This window comes from Chelonia mydas, chromosome 12 (genome assembly GCF_015237465.2).
Source record: "Chelonia mydas isolate rCheMyd1 chromosome 12, rCheMyd1.pri.v2, whole genome shotgun sequence".
Classification (NCBI taxonomy): domain Eukaryota; kingdom Metazoa; phylum Chordata; order Testudines; family Cheloniidae; genus Chelonia; species Chelonia mydas.
This window is the reverse complement of record NC_051252.2, coordinates 13572637-13593370: the sequence shown is the minus strand read 5'-3', so window position 1 is coordinate 13593370 and position 20734 is coordinate 13572637. Positions and strand designations below refer to the sequence as shown.

At 40.5% G+C, this 20734-nt stretch overlaps 1 protein-coding gene across 10 annotated transcripts in view; it reads left to right on the top strand.

The window, feature by feature from the left end:
• The first annotated feature begins 8515 nt into the window (after nucleotides 1-8515).
• Nucleotides 8516-20734, top strand: part of CHD9 (chromodomain helicase DNA binding protein 9) — a 182004-nt gene continuing 169785 nt past the window's right edge. For 7 of the 10 annotated variants that reach the window (XM_037878254.2, XM_037878247.2, XM_037878257.2 and 4 more), the window contains exons 1-3: nucleotides 8516-8688; nucleotides 18250-18450; nucleotides 20184-20274. In XM_037878254.2, coding sequence (XP_037734182.1) covers nucleotides 20191-20274 — 84 coding nt within the window. In that variant the 5' untranslated portion in view covers nucleotides 8516-8688; nucleotides 18250-18450; nucleotides 20184-20190. Of the gene's footprint in view, nucleotides 8689-8740; nucleotides 8888-18249; nucleotides 18451-19532; nucleotides 19668-20183; nucleotides 20275-20734 lie in introns of those variants that run through there. The other 3 variants (XM_043526260.1, XM_037878245.2, XM_037878246.2) reach the window with 2 other exon arrangements.

Below are 20734 nucleotides of genomic sequence, written 5' to 3'. Positions count from 1 at the left end.
CCCAAAACTAGTCAGCCAGTCAACAGAGCCAGGATTAGACAATACGAGTTCCTTCCCTTAGTCCTGTGTTTAATTCACGAGACTGCACTTGGATCAATTCTCATATTTGCATCAATGTAAATCAGTAGCTTCATTGAAGTCAATTAAATATCAGTGTAAGACTGACATGAAAGCACAATCAGATCCACTGCATCTCATAAGAACCAAATTCTTAATAAAATGATTCTATATATAAAAAACCAAGTTTATGAAATTAAATATTTAAGGGCCAGATTTTTAAATGGATCTCTTAGTGGGTGAACCAAACAAAAATTCTATTTATCAATCCAAATGAAAGGAACCACATTTGGATCTACAGACACCAAACTGGATACAGCTACTATTTGCATATGTAAATTTGAAGTCAGAGTTTTAGTACGAGACCTAGTTTTGCAGACTTTTTTTGAAGCTTTGGTTCAAAAGGTTTGATCAATATCCAAATAAAGAAAATTCACAGGGAAAAAAAACCTACCTCTTTAACTCGCTTTCATTCTGTGCATGCATCACAAGGGGCCTCATCAAAGAGCAAAATACCATATTATAGCAAAAACTAGCCATACAGATATACACCTATTTTAAGTTGCGGTATATCTGGGAAATTATAGCCCTTAATAGTAAAAAGAAAAGGAGTACTTGTGGCACCTTAGAGACCAACAAATTTATTTGAGCATAAGCTTTCGTGAGCTCACTTCATCGGATGCTCACGAAAGTTTATGCTCAAATAAATTGGTTAGTCTCTAAGGTGCCACAAGTACTCCTTTTCTTTTTGCGAATACAGACTAACACGGCTGCTACTCTGAAACCTCTTAATAGTAAAGTTGTTTTGGGGTTCAAGAGTATTTTTAAAAGCAAAAGGTTTAATTTTCATTCATTCAATCCATCAAATATGTTGACTGATGCATAAACTCACAGGAAAGAGTGATAGTTTTATCTACTTAAATACCACAAGGGGGCAGCAAGAGCTCTTGTTAAATATTCAGCAGTTGAAGCAGCAAAAAGTTAAGAAGAACCTTATGTTTCAGATTCTGAGGATTGAGTCATGCAGGGCTTAATTTGTGCCAGGGCTTGCAAGGGCTGAGACTGGCATCTCTGGGCTTGGCAGTTCATAGCCCCAGCACCTCTGGGCTCACCATATCAGTTATGAAACTAAAACAATTGCTTGAGCCTCAACACGGAATTGCTTGAGCCCTTGCATCTTTCATTACAAATTAAGCACTGGAATCATGATTGTTATGAAGTAGCATCAGATAAATGGCTCTCTTTCTGAGGAAAGTAATCCCAAACCTTCACACTTCTTATGCTTGGAGTGACAGGCGTCCTATGGTCCGACACTTATTGACAAACAAAGCTTGTTGTTTTAGAATATAAGACATTGCATCAAGTGAAAACAATTTTCAGAATGTTTTCACTGTTAAAGTCTAATAGAAGGATTAATGGGAATGAAGAAAAATTAAGTATAATGAATAGACAAGCTTTATGTCTGCATGTCGGTGATAAGGCAAAACAGAAAAATCCTTGCCTGAGACCATTTTAACTGACTCACGTACTGAGGGCTGCACCCACTTGTGGTTATGCCACTTATAATAAATGATGCTACCCTCCATAAACGGGAATATCACGGTTTGCAGCCCCAGGGTCTGTTTTGTCTCCCCCCCGCCACCGCCCCGTTTTTTTTTTTTTTTTTGTGAACTCCAGTCTTGCCACCTAGAGGAGCCATCAGACCTGGTGAAGTTGACATTTGGCGAAGTATGTTTGCATCTCAAGAATCTTCCCCCTCCAGGTTTGTCACACACTGACACCTTGTCCTACCTGCCTGAGAGCTTCTAGACCCTGATCCAGCAAACCACTTATGCACATGCTTAAACTTAAGCATGGCCAATGCGGCTAGCAAATGCCTTCTCTAAGTAACTGGTCTGGAGTTTACAAAAACTAGAACAAAAATCAGTGTTCTGTCCGATGAAGTGAGCTGTAGCTCACGAAAGCTTATGCTCAAATAAATTTGTTAGTCTCTAAAGGTGCCACAAGTACTCCTTTTTCTTTTTGTCCTAAAATGTAAGTCAATGGAGTCTATGCTTCTACTTAGATTCAACCGTGTACTTAAATATTTTCTGAATGAAGGCCACAGCAAGACTACACCCTTTCTGTGAGCCCTCCCCGTCATGTAGAATCAAACCAAGAGTTGGGCTGATTTTATTAGTGAGAAGTGGTGACCACTTAGCTTTTTTCATGCATACTAAACTGTGTTTGCCCTACCTACTTCCAGCAAATTATCACCCCTATGCAATGACTGGTAGGAGTGGGAGAAGAAGTATGAGTACAAACAAATGATCAATCTGAAAGTGAGCACATACTGAAGTCCATAAAGAGAAGTGATAACTTAGAACTTCCAGATTTTCAGCCACAGATCTCAAAGCATTTTACAGAAGAAAACAAGTATCAGCGTAGGTGAGCTTGTGGCTGTGCGAGTGGTCTGAAGAGTACTGTAGGTTTCAATTACTGTCTGAGCAGTTTTATTTAAATACAAATATCTAGTTTTCCTGCTTCTGATCATTCTTAAGACACTAATTTTGTGGGAAAGTAAGCAGGCTGAAGAATTTGATACTACTGAGTTATTTAACATGGGATGAGGACGGGGGACCCTAGCTACAATTATCAAAATAGACCTCTCTGGTCATTCATCCTCAAATTTTCTGTAAATGTAAATGAGCTTTGAATTAGGCCCTACAATAGCATTGCAATAAAATGGTGAGAGTTGGCAAGTCTCACAACAGTGTGTTAGTCATGTGACTATTACAATCACACCATTCATTTTCTTTTTAATATAATGAAAGCTGCTGGCCCTTATGGTTACTGAGAAGTTTGAAAACATGAACCCATAGTACTGTAAAGGTTCAAAAACCAGAAGGTAAATAAGCTAGAAAGTATAGTTTTTTTTCTTCTAAACTTTCTGATTTTTCAAGTCCGTCATGATTGTAGAGGGTGGGGTTGACTCATCATTTTTCCTTGAGGTTAGCATTATTGCATTAAAGTCAAAAGAAGTATTTTGATTTGGCCACGTACCGATCCTCTGCAAAGGGGTGATTTTCCCCATATAGGAGTAATGTCCTAAGAATCTCACTTTCTATAAAGGCCTGATCCAAAGCCCATGGGATTACTTCAGCCTACTTTAAGTTCTCTAAAAAATAGACTTTGCTAGCTTTATGTGGTTCAAAATTTAGCCAATAAGATGTTAATGTAACTTTTAATGTATCGTGGAAGACAGTGGTCTTCAAAAAAATACACCCCCCTGACTGTCTTTTTTGAAAAGCAAATATTGTAGCACAAAAACTGATTCTAAACAAAGGTGAAATTGACTTTATTTTCATTCTCCAAACTGAAATGTGAAAATAGTGGGTATAAATATTGAAGTTAGATTTTTAGAGTATTCACTTTAGTAGTGTAAGATATAGATAAGACATCTGTTTGTTTTTGCAATATTTTGAAGTCATAAGAACATCTCTTTGAAATACCATTTAAAAGTTTCAATTTTTGACTCAAGCCACGAAACATTTAAAATATGTTTATATGGTTACTACCTAAAAGATGGTTAGGTCTACCTGTCAGGGTTCCCTCCCCACTGTGAACTCTAGGGCACAGATGTGGGGACCCGCATGAAAGACCCCCTGAGCTTATTTCTACCAGCTTAGGGTAAAACTTCCCCAAGGCACAAACTCTTTGCCCTCAGAGGGTACGCTGCCACCACCAAGTGATTTAACAAAGAATCAGGGAAAGGACCACTTGCCGTTTCTATTTCCCCAAAATATCCCCCCAAGCCCGTACACCCCCTTTCCTGGGGAGGCTTGAGAATAATATCCTAACGAATTGGTTACAAAGCGATCACAGACCCAAACCCCTGGGTCTTAGGACAATAGAGAAATCAGTCAGGCTCTTAAAAGAAACGGAACTTTATTAGAAAGAAAAAGGTAAAAGAAGCACCTCTGTAAAATTAGAAAGGAAGCTAATCTCACAGGGCAATCAGATTTAACACAGGATTTCCCTCTGAGCAAAAACTTTAAAGTTACAAAAAGAAAACCAGGAATACATCTTCCTCTCAGCACAGAGAAAAATCACAAGCCAAAACAAAAGTAAACTAACGCATTTCCTTGCTAGTACTTCTAATGGAGTTGGATTGCTTGCCTTCTTGATCTCTCTCTGGCAAGCAAACAGAACAGACAAAAGCCTCCCTCTTCCACACACCCCCCCCCCTTTGAAAGTATCTTGTCCCCTTATTGGTCCTTTTAGTCAGGTGCCAGCCAGGTTACCTGAGCTTCTTAACCCTTTGCAGGTAAAAGGATATTGTGCCTCTGGCCAGGAGGGATTTTTATAGTACTGTATACAGGAAGGTTGTTACCCTTCCCTTTATTTTTATGACAGACCCATTTTGCCTGCGTGCAACAATTGGGTCAGAGAAAGCTTGTGTCTAGGTGCCTACAGCTCTGGTTGCCAAAAATAGTTGCTAGCACTATTTATTTTCTGAGCGTCAAGTTATTAAGGTCATAATATACAAACATTTGAGAGTTACACTAGTAGTGATCTAATTTCACTAAATGCAATTGAATTAAATCCATCCAATCTGCTCCAATATATTTATGCCTTAGGAAGCAAGAATTTATTAAATTGGTTCTGTGGCATATACTTTCCTTTCTGTATTGTCATATTTTCCTAATTTGCACAATTAAAGGAAATTATACATTTATGTCCATCTCTATAATTTGCTCATCTCTTAGGCACAATGAATTAACAATTACTCATTAATTAAATAATGCTTATACACTGGTATATGTAGTAGAGTGTGACAGCAAACAGCTAGACCCAAGGAATATACAGTAGATGAGTTCTGAATATGAAATGACAAAATTAAAAAAATTTGGATTTTCAGGAGCAACTGAGTTGCAGCTGTAGAGAATGGCAATGCTGATGAGTTTATGAAGTTATTTGTAGTGACAAATTTTCAAAAAGGCACAGGTGATTTTTTCACCTATAGTTTTGTGGGTGCAAGTTTTTGGAGCCAGATCCTCAACTGGGAGTCAGTGGAACTACACAGACTAATACCAGCCAAGCTCCAGCCCTTGATGTTTAAATACCCTATTTATAGACACAGGTGTTCATTATATCCAGTTTTGTCACTCCCTCAGTGGGGCTTCCTCTGCTTGCAGCTCCAGGAGGATGGACTTGTCAGTCATGAAGAGGTTTAGACTCTCCTTCTGGGAAAATTCCCAGTTCAGTATGTCTTCTGGCAGTTACAGTTAGGAAAGCATTTAAGTTTCCAGACTTGAATCAGTTACTTGAAGCTTTGTCTTCCCTCTTTGCCACCCCAACCCCAGGCATTTTTCTTGGCAGTTTCTGGCCTTTTAGAAATGCTTGGCTCCCCAGCCTACAGTAGCTCCCTACATGTGCTGGAATTCAAATGACAATTCAGTCAATCAAGAGAGAACCAGAAAAGACCTCTCTGCTTAATTGCCCTCACTCTTACTTTGAAAGAAACCTTATGACTGCTGCTGCTCCAGGTAACATCTCACACCAGTGCAAAACTGTTTTCAGCAATCCCTGACTGCAGTCCCTTTGCTAGCTCCTGCTTAAAGCAAACATGTCCAGCAGCTCCCTAGCATGAGGTAGAATAGAAGGCACAGCTGGGTCAGAGGGTAGCAGCCAGAATGCAATTCTAGCAGAAGGTTCCCATCATTTAATTTCCATTTGCAAGCCTATCCTCTCCAGGCAATCTTTTACCACCTTTTGCACCTTCAGCCACAGTTTGCTAGTCAGCTCTCTCCTTAACCCCACGCTGTTCTCCAACTATTACATGCTCTTCAGACACCATGATTTTTAACCAGAGTGTACTCCACATAGCCACTAATGGACTCTAGGGACTGATCCAAAGCCCAGTGGCTACTGGGAACCTTTCCCTTGACTTCAGTGGGCTTCAGACCAAGACAGTGGTCCTCTTTAACCCATGAATTCACATGATGGTGAACCAGTGGTTCCTGGAAATCACAGTACATTGGTTCTACCATAAAATGTGGTATCAAACCTTTGAACTGATGTTATACAAATCTGTCCACCTCCAACCCATCCAAAAAGGAAGGGATTCAAAACTCCCTGAACCATCATCTGAAGACTGAAACCACTGTCTAAGTCCTAGAGGACCAGAATTGTAGGTTCCTCCCCCTCTCAATCATCAAGGAAATAACAGAAAGCATCTGTTTTAGACTTTATGAAGATGAACTTCCTATTCAGAGCATAAGCTTCCAAATGCGGTCTTTGCAGTTCATCATCCAGGCAATAAGTGAGCAAAATACAATATTATCTGGATGTACAAAGTGACTATTTCCATGTTCCTATTCTTCAGTTGCACTAGTGACTCACATGTTATGCCATTCTGGCCCAATATTTTTAGTTTAAGACTCTACCATTCTGCCTGACTACAGCTCTGAGAGCATTTACCAAAATTATAATGGTGCTGACAGCCACATTACAGAAGTGGGACAACTGGCTGACTAATGCCAATTTGAAATTATTATAAAAATATGCCTTCTCTCTATGTAAGTTTGTTCATTATCTATTTTGCTTTGAGGGATGGGTGAGGGGAGTGCTGGTTCATTTTTTTTGGGAGACAAGAAATCACTGGAAAAACTCAGCTATATTATTTCCCAAAATATTGTATGTAAGGAGCAGCTGAGATTGTGGGGGTGGGATTAGGAAGTAAATGGGAGAAATTCATCAGGACTAGTAAGTAGCAGAGAGTTTACAAACTTAAAACTTTACTGATTAGTGGTGCTCTTTTTGGACATAGGATTAGAACCTTGGGGGCCCAGATACTGAATGAAAAAAACTGAAGTAGGGGTATCCAAATATCATATTTTCAATTTGTCATAAATTAATACACAAACAAGTACAACAAATTAAGACCCATATAATATTTCAGTGTGCATATATTGAAATTTAACTGAGCTATTCAGGAAGTGCATGGTCCAGTCTTTAAAATGACATTATTGTGGTACATAAATATTATACAAGGTTATCAGGTATATAAAATATTTTGATATTGGACTAATGACAAAAATGCTGAGGATGGAAGACATTTCAGACAAGAGAACCCACGGATCACAGAGAGTTGAAACCGTAGTTTTATTTCGGGGTTGGGGAGACCTAGAATTTAAGACATTTTCAAATGTATTCCAGTAAAAGATGCACATAAAGTATTTGTGCATCAAGTACTGCCTGTTTAAAATGGTGAGAATGCTCACCCCCTTTTGTAAAGCTGTGAGAACTATGGTTGAAAAAGTGTGATTTAAGGACAAAATTAAAGAACTATAATTTGTAGCTATAGCTGTAGATTTTATTTATTTTTTTTTTTTTTGGCACGTAGACATATATACACGGTCACATTTGTTAGCACAGTGCTGGAGGCCCTTTGGAAAAGTGGCCTTACACGAGTCTGAGCCTGGGGTCAGTACTGTGTCTAGTACGCCCCCTGGGAACCAAGAAGGGGTAAGTATCTTTCTTCGTTTAAAATGAAGTGGAAACACTAGGGCAGTTTTCTTAGTGAACCTAAAAGTCAGGCAGGGCCACAGCGCACCCCTGCTGCAGGGAAGTAGCGGCTAACAGCGAACACATCTCGGGGAGACTCTGAAGCCCCTGGCGACAGAACTGCAGCGGAACGCACAACGGATTTACTCCGCCGCACGCAGCATGTAGCTGAATTCCTCAGGCAGCGGGGTGCCCCGGGTTTCTAGATGACGGCAGCCACGGGAGTTGTGTATGAGGAAACCGGTGGGAGAGGAGGCGGGGGCCGGTCGGTATTTAACAGGCCTGCCCGTGAGCCGAAAGGGTCCTTTCCCCCAGGGGGGGTCAAGCCCTGTCCCCTCTCCCTGCACGTTGGCGCAGCAGCTGCGAGAGCCAGGGCAGCAGGGCTGGGACCGGCGAGGGGAAAAGAGGCCGCGGCCGGGGGCGTGCGCCGCGGCCGCCCGCCGCTGCAAGAGGGCGCCACTGTCCGCCGGAGCGCTTCGCTCTCCCCTTGGCTTTCCCCAGCAGCGGGGCCTACCCAGTATCCAGGTCTCTGCGGGAACCTCCAGAGTAAACGCGCCCGGGATTGGCTTCTGTCAGGGAAGGGGGCCATATTGGATCAGCTCACGCACCATTTTATCAGCGGCTCGGATTCTTTCATCTGCCCGGAGGCCCCGCCCAGGGCGGCTCCCCCCGCCCCTGCGGGTTGTGGAAGCGTGAGGAGAAGGCGTCTCGAGGAAGGGGACTCGCGCGCGCGCCTCTCAGCCCTACGCCGCCTCTTGCGCACGCTCCTCCCCTCCTCACACCCCTCGCTCACTCCTCCCCGGCTCGCTGACCCGCTCCCCCTCTCCCCCCCGCAGAGGCACCGTGTCAGCCCGCGGAGGCGGCCCTTGGCCGGGTGGCCAATCAACGAGTGGCTGACAAATATGCAAATGTGCCCCCCCCCCAGCCCGTCCCCTCGGGTTCGCTGGGGCTGGTGGGGTCGCGGCGCGGAGCTAGTGAAACTTCGCCAATAGCCCTCCTGTTTCCCTGCCCGGGCGGGGGAAGAGCAAATCACGGCGCGCCGCCTCCTCCCGCTCCTCCTCCCGGGCCTGTGCCAGCCGCCCGGTAAGTGGTGCCCCCAGCCAGCGGTTGCCTGCGCACCCCGCGGGGCCGGAGAGGCAGGGGAATTCCCCGAGGGGGGAGGGGAGCCGCCGCCCCGTTCCCCCGGCGTCTGGCCGAGGCAGGGAGCTGTCAGGCGCGGGGCATCGCCTCTCCACACGCGTGCCGGCCAGACGGCCGCGGCCGTGTAATGGCGAACCCGGCGGTGAGTGCGTGCGAGGGGACGGGCTGCTCCCCGCCGCCCCCGGAGCAGGCCGCGCTTCAGGTGCCAGAGACACGGGCTGGCCCTGGCTTCCCCCCGCCCACGCGAGGGGACGGCGCGGCCGGGCCTGCTTTCGCCCTGCCTCGGCTGAGCCTGCTTCCGCCCCCTCGCAGGGCAGGCGCGGGGCGACGGGCACAGTCTGGGTCGCCCCTGCCCCTCGCACCGGCAGCGCCTGGGCCCGAGGCAGGGTGGCGGGGCGGGAGAGGGGTTGGAGGCGGCCCCAGCGTACGGTAGGTCGGCGGGGGCTGGTTCCCCACCGGGCAGGCAGGCGGCGGAGGGAGAGAGACGGCAGCTGGCTGCCCACCCGGCAAGTGGGCGAGGCGGCCGGGGGAAGACTGGCGAGGTTGGAGCTGGCTGCCCGCTGAGAGGGCGGGTGCGGGGCGGTGCAGGTGGAGAGGGAGGCTGAGGTTAGAGCTGGCTGCTCCCTGGGCGGGGGGGAGGGGAGCCGAGCGGAACGGAGCTGGCTGCACGCTGGGCGAGGGGGCGTGTTGGATCTGGCTACCGATGAGGCAAGGGAGGGGTGCGGGCAGTGGACTTGGCTTCTCCCTCAGGCGGGGCGGCGGTGTGTGTGTGTGGGGGGGGGGGGATGGGAGACTGCAGATTGAAAAGGCTTGGAGTGCAGATTGTGGGGGTTGCTAATAGGCCAGGTCGGGGTGGGGTCTAAACTGGGGCCCTGGGATGGCAGGGTCAGGGTGGTCATTTTGAGGCTGTCTCCCTACTGGGTGTGTGAGGTGGATTGGCACAATATATGTCAGGCGAGCATGTCTCCGCTGAAGGCAGGAGGCTTGTGACAGCTTTCGGCTGAGGCAAAGGGACCAACTGCAAACAGGATGGTGTGGAAGAAAACCTATTTTCCCAGACAGGTTTGGGTGGGGGGGAGAACATTCAAGAAGTCTCTCCTTGCAAAGGTGAAATCAAGGCCCTCATCTCTTAGGAAGGTTTTCACTCTCCTTATTCACGTTTGCATGCAAAAGACCATACCCACAGTAACTAAAAACTTTAATGAAAGCAGTATCAACTCACCATGAGGAGATACAGACAGATCGGGTGTTTCCTACAGCAGAGAGACTGAAGAGCCTTGGGCCAGCAGGCATGGTTGCTGAGGAGCAAATGGAGACTGTGGACAGAGAAAAGGGAAGGATTAATAAATATAATGCTGCAACAGCCATGATAGTGCTAGAAAGGGTTCTGACCTTCTCTGCCCCTTTTCTCTGAAGTCTTGTGACTTTGCTTTTAAAAGTAGTTGTCTCTGAGCTTCCACCACAAGAAAAGTAGGCTTGTCTGTCATAGGAGGTTCCTGTACCCCGTTTCACTTTTGTGCCAATCCAGAAACACCAGTTTGTTAGGTGCAAGCTTTATCCCATCTTTTTCATTTAATTTAAGAGTAGTCACAGCTGAAAACTTCTGAGTATCTTTCTTATTAGAAAGACTATGTTGGACTTTGTAGGTAAATAGTTTCTACTTCCTTTAATATCTTTGAGCAGTTACAGACCCTATCTAGCAAGGGTTGTGAATTTTGGTTTATATCTGTAGGTGAAATAGCCTATATTATATTTGTGCTGACTTCCTTCAAATGGTAAACTAAATCTTACAACCTATTTGTTTTACTTCAGATTTTGATAATTACCTAAATGAGTGAGCAAAATAATATCCTGCTTATTTCCTGACAGTCATGTGGTCTCCACCCAAAAAGACAACCTGATATGTTCCTGCTTGTAGGCATCTGCTAATTCTTTAACTGTTCAGACACACTTGCTTGATGGGGCTCCAAAATACCACTGACTTAAATTCGTTTTTTAACTCATGAAGAACATACAAAATAAATTCTTACTCTCCCATAAGCAATTCACAGAGCTGTGCTTTTGACAGTCATAGATGTCATAACAATTAACCGTGCACAGGAAAAATATTCTCCGTAGTGAAACTGTTACTTATAGGATATCTTCAACAAAAGCTTGTCAGCAACAATCAATATTTTGCCATTCTAGGAACATCACAATATGCAGTTTGCCAATTGTGCATTGCATGACGTTGGAAACAAATAGGGAAATATTATGCCAAACGTGTCTTCAGTAATTTGAGTATAAAGATGTACTCAAAGGTGCTAAGATCATTAAGTTAGTCGGTGTTACTTAAGCTGTTAGTATTCAGCCACATATGTAGTGTGTCAGCAAATGGTTTGGTATATAAGCTCCTAATAGATGTTTACAGTGAAGAGTAGCCAAACTCCCCCGCCCCCCAGACTTGTTGGACTCTTGTCCCTCATTGTTATGACTAATCTGATTTTTTTAAAAGATGCTGAGTAGCTTCAGATCCCACTGACTTCAACATGAGCAGTGGATGCTGAGGGCTTCTGAAAATCAAGCCATGCGTTCCTAGTAATTTTTGGTTAGGTAAATGATGAAAGCTCGGGGGGGGGGGGGGGAATGTTTTTAGTGATTGTATCTGTAAAGTGCTCTGATTTGGACCATCACACAGGGACTGTGAAGGTCTTAAAAGCAGACCTTGTTCATGTGTTTCCTTTCTATAAAATAGACAAGAGCCAGTGACTGAGAGAGATTAAAAATGAGATTGACACAATTTTATTATACTGCTCTACTCCTGTGACATTAGGTAATAGGTATGTTTAATTTCAACATGCTTCCATCCCTCCACCCCAGTGTGGGGAGCACTAGCAATTCTTTATGTTGTGTTATTTATTCATTTAACATTTTGATACAAACTTCATTTAATGTAAACTACAGCTCATACTTGAGATATTATAAAATGAATAGGTCAGCCACACAACTCTGTAGAGATTATCAGGTAGGATTCCTTAATGTGTTGCCTTGTCCTCCAAATATCAGGCCTGCTGTATAAGTCCTTGTGTCTACCTCAAGTAAATGTCTAGACTCTGGAGCATTGCATTATTTGGTAGGAATGATGAACAGAAGTTGGAGCAGAAGGAGGAGAATGCAGTGTTCTAGTTTGGTCCTGCACAGTTCTGGGTTACAGTAATAGTTGTGATTCCTATGCTAACCACAAACTGAGTCCTGAGTAAATTTTCTCTGCTCTTCTTACTTTTTATAGATCATTTCATTCCATTTACTTCTCTGATCATTCCTCTTACAGCCACTGTTCCTTTCAGACTAAGGAGCAGACTCCTCAGTACACTCAAGGAAATCTCATTCTCTTTCAGGCTCAGACTGCACTCTGTTTTCCCCTTTCTCTCAGTCAGCCTCTTTGCCAGACTAGAGGCAGGGCTTTCAGGAACGTGAAGGATCTGAAGTCACCTTAATGGATGTACCCAAAGCCCAGTCATGGGATTTTGTGAGTCCAGAGTTCTAGGAACTGACAGCTGGATTCCCACTGTCATTTGGACTCCCTGAGAGGCATCTCTCCTGTTCAGCGAAAGGAAGGAGTGAAGACTTTTCTTTATCTTCACCATGTTGAATTTGCAGGGATACAATAACCCCAATATGAGTTGCTAGCACTTAATTCAAATATGATCAGAGTGTGCCAATCATTTTTTATTTCTCTGGCCAGCTCATATAGGCAAGAGAGAACTTGTTTGGCCATTGGCCATCTGAATGTAGAGACTCTCCTCTTTTTAATGTAAATTCTTGGTATTTCACTTTTTGTGCAACATTCTCATAAAGAATACATAAAAAAGCTAGATGCTGTTGCCGTCTAAAAAGATCACCTGTTGGAGGAATTGATAAAATATTGAACTGTAAAATGCAAACAAAAATAAATTGTGGTATTAGAGCAATGTGGCAAGTGAAAGCACACATTAGGCATTTAAGCATTTTAATCTATAACACACCGAGAGAGGTAAATATTTAGAAATGCTGAGTTCATTTTATTGTATGGGTATATTTTCAGCACGGTGCATGTGCAGCTAGAGATACAACTACATTTTAGTGAGAGCTCATTTAAGGTGTTTGTATTGTAGCATTTAAGACTAAAGTTCTCTCTTTCATGTTACCCTGCCACCATGCTTCATTTATAAAACTGGAGGGAACATAGTTGGGGTGAGGTGGTGGTTCTGTCCTCAGTTTCACTCCGTTCTTGGCTCGTTTTAGGACAAAGGTGCCAGTGTGATGTAGACATTTGTACTGAGACCTCCAACTTGATTCAGCCTGAACACCAAACAGATGTCTGATATTAACATGTTTGGCTACTATGTATAACTTTGAGTGAATTTGTGGATCATAACTTTGATATTCCTTGGGGGTTTTTTTGGTTTACCTTTTTGTTTTGTTTTAAAGGCCAAAAGGGATATTTGTGATCATCTACTCCAGGGGTTCTCAAACTAGGGGGTCGGGACCCTCAGAGGGTCGCAAGATCATTACATGGGGGGGTCACGAGCTGTCAACCTCCACCCCAAACCCTGCTTGCCTCCAGCATTTATAGTGGTTTTAAATATATTTAAACAGTGTGTTTAATTTGTTAGGGGGGTCGCACACAGAGCCTTACAGTGTGAAAGGGCTCGCCAATAAAAAAAAGTTTGAGACCCACTGATCTAGTCTGACCTCAAAAACACTGACACTTGAGGTTTTTGTTAATTTATGAAATCAACCTTGTACTTGCATAAAAAGTAGCAGAGTCATCACAAGATGAGGCAATCCTATTAATTTCTTGTGGCCAAATACCAATTTTTTGGCTCTGCTTTATCTACCTAATAGAAAATTTACGAACAGTGAGTACCAAATTGATCTCCTCCTTCAGTGTGGTGTTAGCTACCCTCCTTTATGTAACAGGAATAAAAACAGTTTTCTGTGCTTAAAAAAATTAGAAGTTTAGATAGTCTCCCAAAATTCATTCTAGAAAATTGCATAGGCTTTCACTAGTAAATAAAATTTAATAGCCTCATATTATTACTTTAAAGTTTAACACGTTACTGAACGTCATAAGAGGAAAAACTTGTAATAGCCTCTGAAGACTTTTTCTTACATATATAATGGCATAATATTCTATCTCTTTAATAATATGAATAACATGAACTTGCTGTCATTTCTGTATAGGGTGGGTTGATTTACATTGCCACTTTGAATCAATTTAAATGAACATGCAGGAAACCTTGATTTAAATAATCAATTTTAATCATGTTTTGCATGCACTTTTTCATTATTTTCCTGAAGAAAGGTTGATTCTCACTGGCTGGCAACCATTAAAACATGTTGATTGCAACTAAATATAGCCTTTACACTAAAATTAATGCTGCTTTTTGCTAACCAGGAGGATACACTAGATCTATATACATTTATTTAAGCAATTACATAGCTTAACTTACATTTATTTAGGTTCTTAATTATTACATTTTAATTGATAGAAAATAGTGAATGATGCATTTCTTATTTACTAGATTTAATTTTTTATTTAAAATCTGTGTCATGCTCTAATTGGATGGAAATTCAAATTAAATTTTAAATGTACAGAAATGGCATTTTAAATTTAGTACTACTTTAAATGTGCTGGATACATAAGGGGAAAACAGTTTATCAAAACGTGTTTTGCCTTGAAAACAAACTGATTTATTAAACAAAGAAAGTATTTTCTATAATATAGCGAATTTAACTGACTGTGGCTGGTCACCACGTCCTTCAAGATTTTAGAAGTAGTAGATCTCATTTTCTTGTGCTTTTTCAACTCCTAGTTGGTTTCTCAGGTTTGAAGGAGGCATTTGTTGAACTAAACTAGTTGAATAAACTGAAATAAGAAAATATTCTCTCTGCACCTTCAGAAGAGGCTATTGCTGTCCAAAAACTGGTTTAGCACTTCAACAAACTCTTGTTCCAGGTGCTAAACCAGTGACTTCCACCAATTGATGAAAACTTAGCAGCAAATATATCACACATTATATTTTGTATTTAGTTTAAATTATTTTAGTAGATTATAGTGAGTTAAGCCCTTATTAATATAAATTGTCAATTTAAAATTACATTTTAAATAGGTACTTTTACAAAAAAATAAGTCTTATTTAATTTAAATTAAAACTGGCTTTTTTTATTTAAAAAAATCATTAGACTTTTTTTTATCCGCTATATTATTGAAAATGAATTTAGGCCTGGTTCTCTTCTCATACTGTAGTACCTCAGGCATAATGCCATTGAAGTTAGTGGGATTAAACTGTTGGTAAAACCAGTGTAAATGTGAAAAGAATCGGGCATTGGGTCTTTGTTTCTTGATGGCTGCAATGTACAGTTTTTCAAAATATTTATCAATATTTTTCAGAAGTCACAATAAAATTTAGTCTGTAATCTAGATCTTTTGTCTTCTGAGAAATTCACAATTATAATCCCCAGAACATGCTTGTGAAATAAGTGTGTGTTGCCAATTTACTGATGGGTGGCAGTGAAACAGGTGACAAAAGGTGTTGATGCTAAAATGGGATAAGAGCTCACGTGTTCCTATCTTTTCACTGCTGTGCTGAGATGTCTAGAATTCAAGAAGGTATTCTGAATGCATGGTCTCTGCTGAAACCATAATTGTGAAAGATAATGAAATTCTCATTAAGATACTTAGAGTTTAAGATACTGTCACTTTGAATTTATTTTGTTTTTAAGTTAGAAAAGAGGCAATCTATTAAGGAAGTCTAAAACTTTTGCGCAATGCATTGTTTGCGACCGATAATGTCAAATCTGTATTAGAGCACTATTATAATGTTAGAGAAGTTTTATGTGCTCTTCGTCTCAAAGATGTGGGGCTTTCCTTGTGAATAAATGTGATGATGAGAGGGAGCCTGAAACTGCTCTGAACAATTGTTCTGAACAATATATAGTGTAATATCTGGAGGAATATCTGTGGCACCTTAATCTGAGCTTCATTGAGGCTTGAAATTCCGTTTTTCTGAATTGGGACAAAAAATTTCTTATGTGTAAATAGTCTTCAGTACTGTCAGTCTGTGTTCAAATCAGCCTTAGTCAACAGCAAAATAAATATGGCCTCTGCTTTGACCTTTGTTTGCACCCTTGTTCACGTAATAAAGTTGTCACAGGTCAGAAAACCACCACACAACTTGGTGGCTGGCAATAGCTCACCAGGACAGTCCTGAAACTGGAATACTGGAGTTACTGAAGGTTAAGATTAATGCGTATTAGTAGAGTTGTACGATGAAAGGAGGTTAGGTTGTGAAATGGGTTAGTAGTTCATTATTTTATCTCTGGAGATCTGTAATGAAATCTTGTTTTAGGCCACAAGAGAAAATGAGAGCGAGCTTTTACCTGGTTCTTAGTGAATATTTGTCCATATCACACAACTTCCACGTAATTGCTCAGGAAAAATCTTGGACTGCAGAAATGGGGGTACTGCAGATCAAGTTTGAGGTTTATTGGCAGAACTTGTGACAAAACTTGAATGATGATTTGAATCTATCTTGGGTGTAGCAAAGCTTCTGTAGTTGTCTCCTAAGTTATCACTTATTTTCATAAATACTAAAAACTTACTAGAAGCATCTCATATTTTATCCTAAATAATGAAAAAAGCAAATAAACCTTTTACCTCCTTCCCAAAATTAAAATGTTTTCCTAATCTTATAATAGGCCTTGGTTTCCACACAGGTCACTTAAAGAATCTATTTCATTCTGATCTTCCAAGGGAAAAGTATGTTCTTCATATTGGCATGTTCAGATAAGCTATATTTGGGTGAGGAAATGGAGAACTTTGGTTCACTTTTGGTTATAAAGTGAACCAGGATTCACTGTATGGAATCCTGAAACTTGTCAAAGTCACTACAGAACCTTTCATAGATAATTTTTGGAAAAGCCAGATAAAAGTAATCTTGTAAGAGTAGAATAAGATAATATTTTGTTTCTTTTTACAGTAATTTTACCATTGAAATTTTGGACCCCGACAGTTTTTCTCCCATACAGAAGTTTTGGATTAGCATATCTCCTTTTTCTAAGAGCAGAATAATCAAGGATGTTTAACTCCTTCTTATCTCAACGTGTTAAAATCAACTTTACTGACAAGGTGCAGTGCACACTTGTGTTGGTACCAGTGCTTGCAAAGAAATATTCTAATCCAGCAAGTTTTTTCTACAACGTTTGAACTATAGTCTTATTTCAGAGTAACAGCCGTGTTAGTCTGTATTCGCAAAAAGAAAAGGAGTACTTGTGGCACCTTAAAGACTGGGTTTGTTGGGGGGGGGAGAAAACCTGGATTTGTGCTGGAAATGGCCGAACTTGATTATCATACACATTGTAAGGAGAGTGATCACTTTAGATAAGCTATTACCAGCAGGAGAGTGGGGTGGGGGGAGGTATTTTTTCATGCTTTGTGTGTATAAAAAGATCTTCTACACTTTCCACAGTATGCATCCGATGAAGTGAGCTGTAGCTCACGAAAGCTTATGCTCAAATAAATTGGTTAGTCTCTAAGGTGCCACAAGTACTCCTTTTCTTATAGTCTTATTTGAAATCAAACCTTCTGTTGGATGTGCTTATGACCAAGTGCTTTTTGTATACAAGTAAATAGTCTTTAACTTAGCAGTTTTCTATTATCATGAGTTTTATGTGATATCACAATTTGTTACAATTGAAGCAGAGTGGTTATGCAAAATAAACTGAAATAAATACTGTATTCCACTCTTTACTAATGTGTATGGAGAGTCTAAATTGAATGGTAGATTATTTTTGTTTATGGTTCCAGATGATTTTTTTTTAATGGTGATGCTTTGGCTCAATCAAGAGTGTGTTAGGGATTCTCAGAGTTATACAGTTTGTACATGTATGCAGAGGAAGATCCTTTTTTTAAATTTTTTGATACTGGTATTTTACAAAAGAATACTGGTCTCCTTGTTTGGGTAATGGCAGATCATTTTTTAAAGGAGTTGCCTCTCTGATAGTTTTGTTCAAATGAGCCATGTTTGGAAAAAAAAATCTTCATTCCAGTTCAAGTTGATAAAATTGGTCCCTATAATTTATATACAACATATTAATCCCATCCACACATTTCAGAACAAACAATAGGGTTCCCTTTTAAACGACAGAAGCTTTACTGAACTCCTTTTGAGTTGATGCATCATGTAACTACTCATTATAAGTTTGGCAAAATAACTAATTGACCAGACAAAGTAAAGAAATACTGCGTAAATAAACAAGAAAGATGAGAATGGGCTTGATCCCATTTTTTCTTTTTGACTGTGACTAAGCTGCGTGCATGCAGCTTTCTGTAGTTTTACATAGATATTTTATTTTTATGAACGTATTGGTGTAATTGTCTTTGAGCTATCTGTTTGCGTGGGTAACACTTTGCAATGCTTTAATAATCCCTTGTTTTTCTCATTACTTCATCCTTTGTTTCTTTTTTCTTTTTAACACAAGATTCTTCAAAGACACAAATACTCCATGGTTGTCTTAATATCTGAGGCTGGTCAAGCAAGTGGTCTCTCTTGGCTTCAGGAGTGAGAATCCTCTTTTTCCTATTCTGAGTTATTGACAGAATCAATTTGAGGAAGAATTTGTGATTGACAGCTATGTTTCAGATAACAAAACATTTAAGCAAGCCGATGTTTGCCACAGTTGGTAAGTGCAGAAATCAGTTTTCTGTAATTGGGATATTCTTAATTTGTAAACTAGTGGGGAGGGAAATGTTTGATTGCGAGATCATGGTTTATTTTTTCCAGATTAAATTAGATAATGTTGTAAATAAAATACCAATAATCTGTGTATTGCAAAACCTTATGCTATAATTTAGCCTGTTTGTAGTATTTCTTAACCAATTAACTCTTTATTATTCAGAAAAGTTGTGTTTCTATATTTAGTAATACTTGACTGTTAAACTCTCTAGAAGTATGGGTTCTCACCTTGATTGGCAGATGGGAAGAGAGGTTTTTGAATCTCTAAAGGGATCTCAAATTTTTTTCTGTTGTGATACGAAATCACAGTATAAGAAGAAAATCTAAAGGAAACTTTTGTGGATATTCTTATACAAAATTCTTACATAACACATAAGACAGTAGAGGACCGATTAGAGGATGTTTCAGAATAATTGTCTAATTATTTTAGACAAAACCAATTTCTGTTTTTGCATCAACTAGAAATCAATTTTTAGAGTACAAAAATTCCTAACATAGAACAGCCTGTAAGTAGGCTAGGCATACTTCAGTCTACCAACTTTAGAATGAGCTTACAAGTTATTAAATGAGAAAAGAAGGGCAGATAGTGCAGCATGTATATCAAGAGTGTCTACTAAGTACAGTTTTAATGTGAAGTTACCAGTTTATGAGAAACAGTTCTTGTTATCTTGATAACTGTGTTGTGCATTGTTTGGAAGATATATGGAAAATGAGTTGTATCCTGCTTAAAATATTTTGAAGTTTCAAAAAATAAAATGATGTAAAATTAAGAATAACACTTAACTAGTAAATTTGTGAGTGCACATTAATGAAAGATCTCCTGAGAAAAATCTCCTGACAAGGCTTGTATTTAACAGAATTTAAGGCTGCTCTATCTGCCTAGGAAAAGGATCATGTTTTTGTATGGGGAAATCTAGCTATAAAAGCATATTGATATAGAATGTAAATCCACTTATTTCCCCCCTTTTCCTTCCCACGCAGCATTGGGGAAGGGGGATGGTATGCTTCATTGTGTTTTCTCTCTTCCAGGGATCCCAGAAGCTTTTACTTCTCCCCTCACCCTTCCCCTTCCCCGCAGTGTGTTTGCACATTTGGTGCCTCTACTAGGCTCTGTGGGCTCCACTCCCCGCTATGTCCAATGGGGGATTGGAGCATGACTGTCGAGTAAGTGCACTTCCCCCAATTCAGCAATATTACTTGATATTGGCAAGTACATCTGTTAAGCCCTGGTGTGTAATCACAGCAACCTTCGGCTTTATCTGATAGCAGAAGGGAAATAGTTTAATGGATAAGCATTGGCAAGTTTCAGCCTCAGCCCTTAAGAACACAATTTATTCAGTCTTGAAAATTATCATATTCTTTATATTCAGCACTTTTAAGTAGTCATAAAAATTTTAAAATTCCAGCACAAAATCTGTCTAAATATCTATTACAGTGATGGTCCTTCTCCCTTTCATTTTGTCCTTTTCCAGTCATATTAAAAAAAAATAACTTCACTTATCTTAGGGAAGTGAGCAAAAATGCTTTAAAAATCTCCCTTATTTATGAATACATGTATATTCTCATGTTTCCCAAGTGATCAGTGCCATAGATGTACTCAGTAGTTGAATTATCAGATGCTAAGATATGATCTTGAAGTGTGGTTGTGATCTGTCTTTTGTTACTGTGCTTTACTTTCAGGTCCCTAATGATAATGAGCTACCTATTTTGGGGTAGGTATCACCCTGAGTTACTTCACTCTTCACAAAGGATATGCACTCTTAATTCATGGGTAAGGATTCTTTTGATTTTTGACTTTTGTGATTTTATCAAGTATCTTACAGAATGAAGAAAATTCAGTAAGAACATTTCACTTTCGACCATTTATTTTTCAGATTCTTCTGTGTTAATCAGAGAGTTAACGTCATAGCATCATCTAAGAGTTTGTATTAGCTTGTAGTAATTTTGAACCTGTTTTGACTAATAAAAGCACATTTTAGGAACCGAATAATCTCTTAACAAGTATCAGTGTCTTAACTTAGCCACCCGATCTTGGTGATTTTTTTTGAGCGAGAGAAACCGAATGATTGAGTTTATGTATATATTCAAAAGTTGGTCTATGAAACTACTTTTATGGAGTGTAAAATGAACCCATTTTTACTCTGGGAAAATAGTCTGCATTTTCAAACTAGAGTTTTCAGGTGGGTGGAGATTCTGCTCAACAGAGGTCTTTTATACACTTTCCTCCTCCA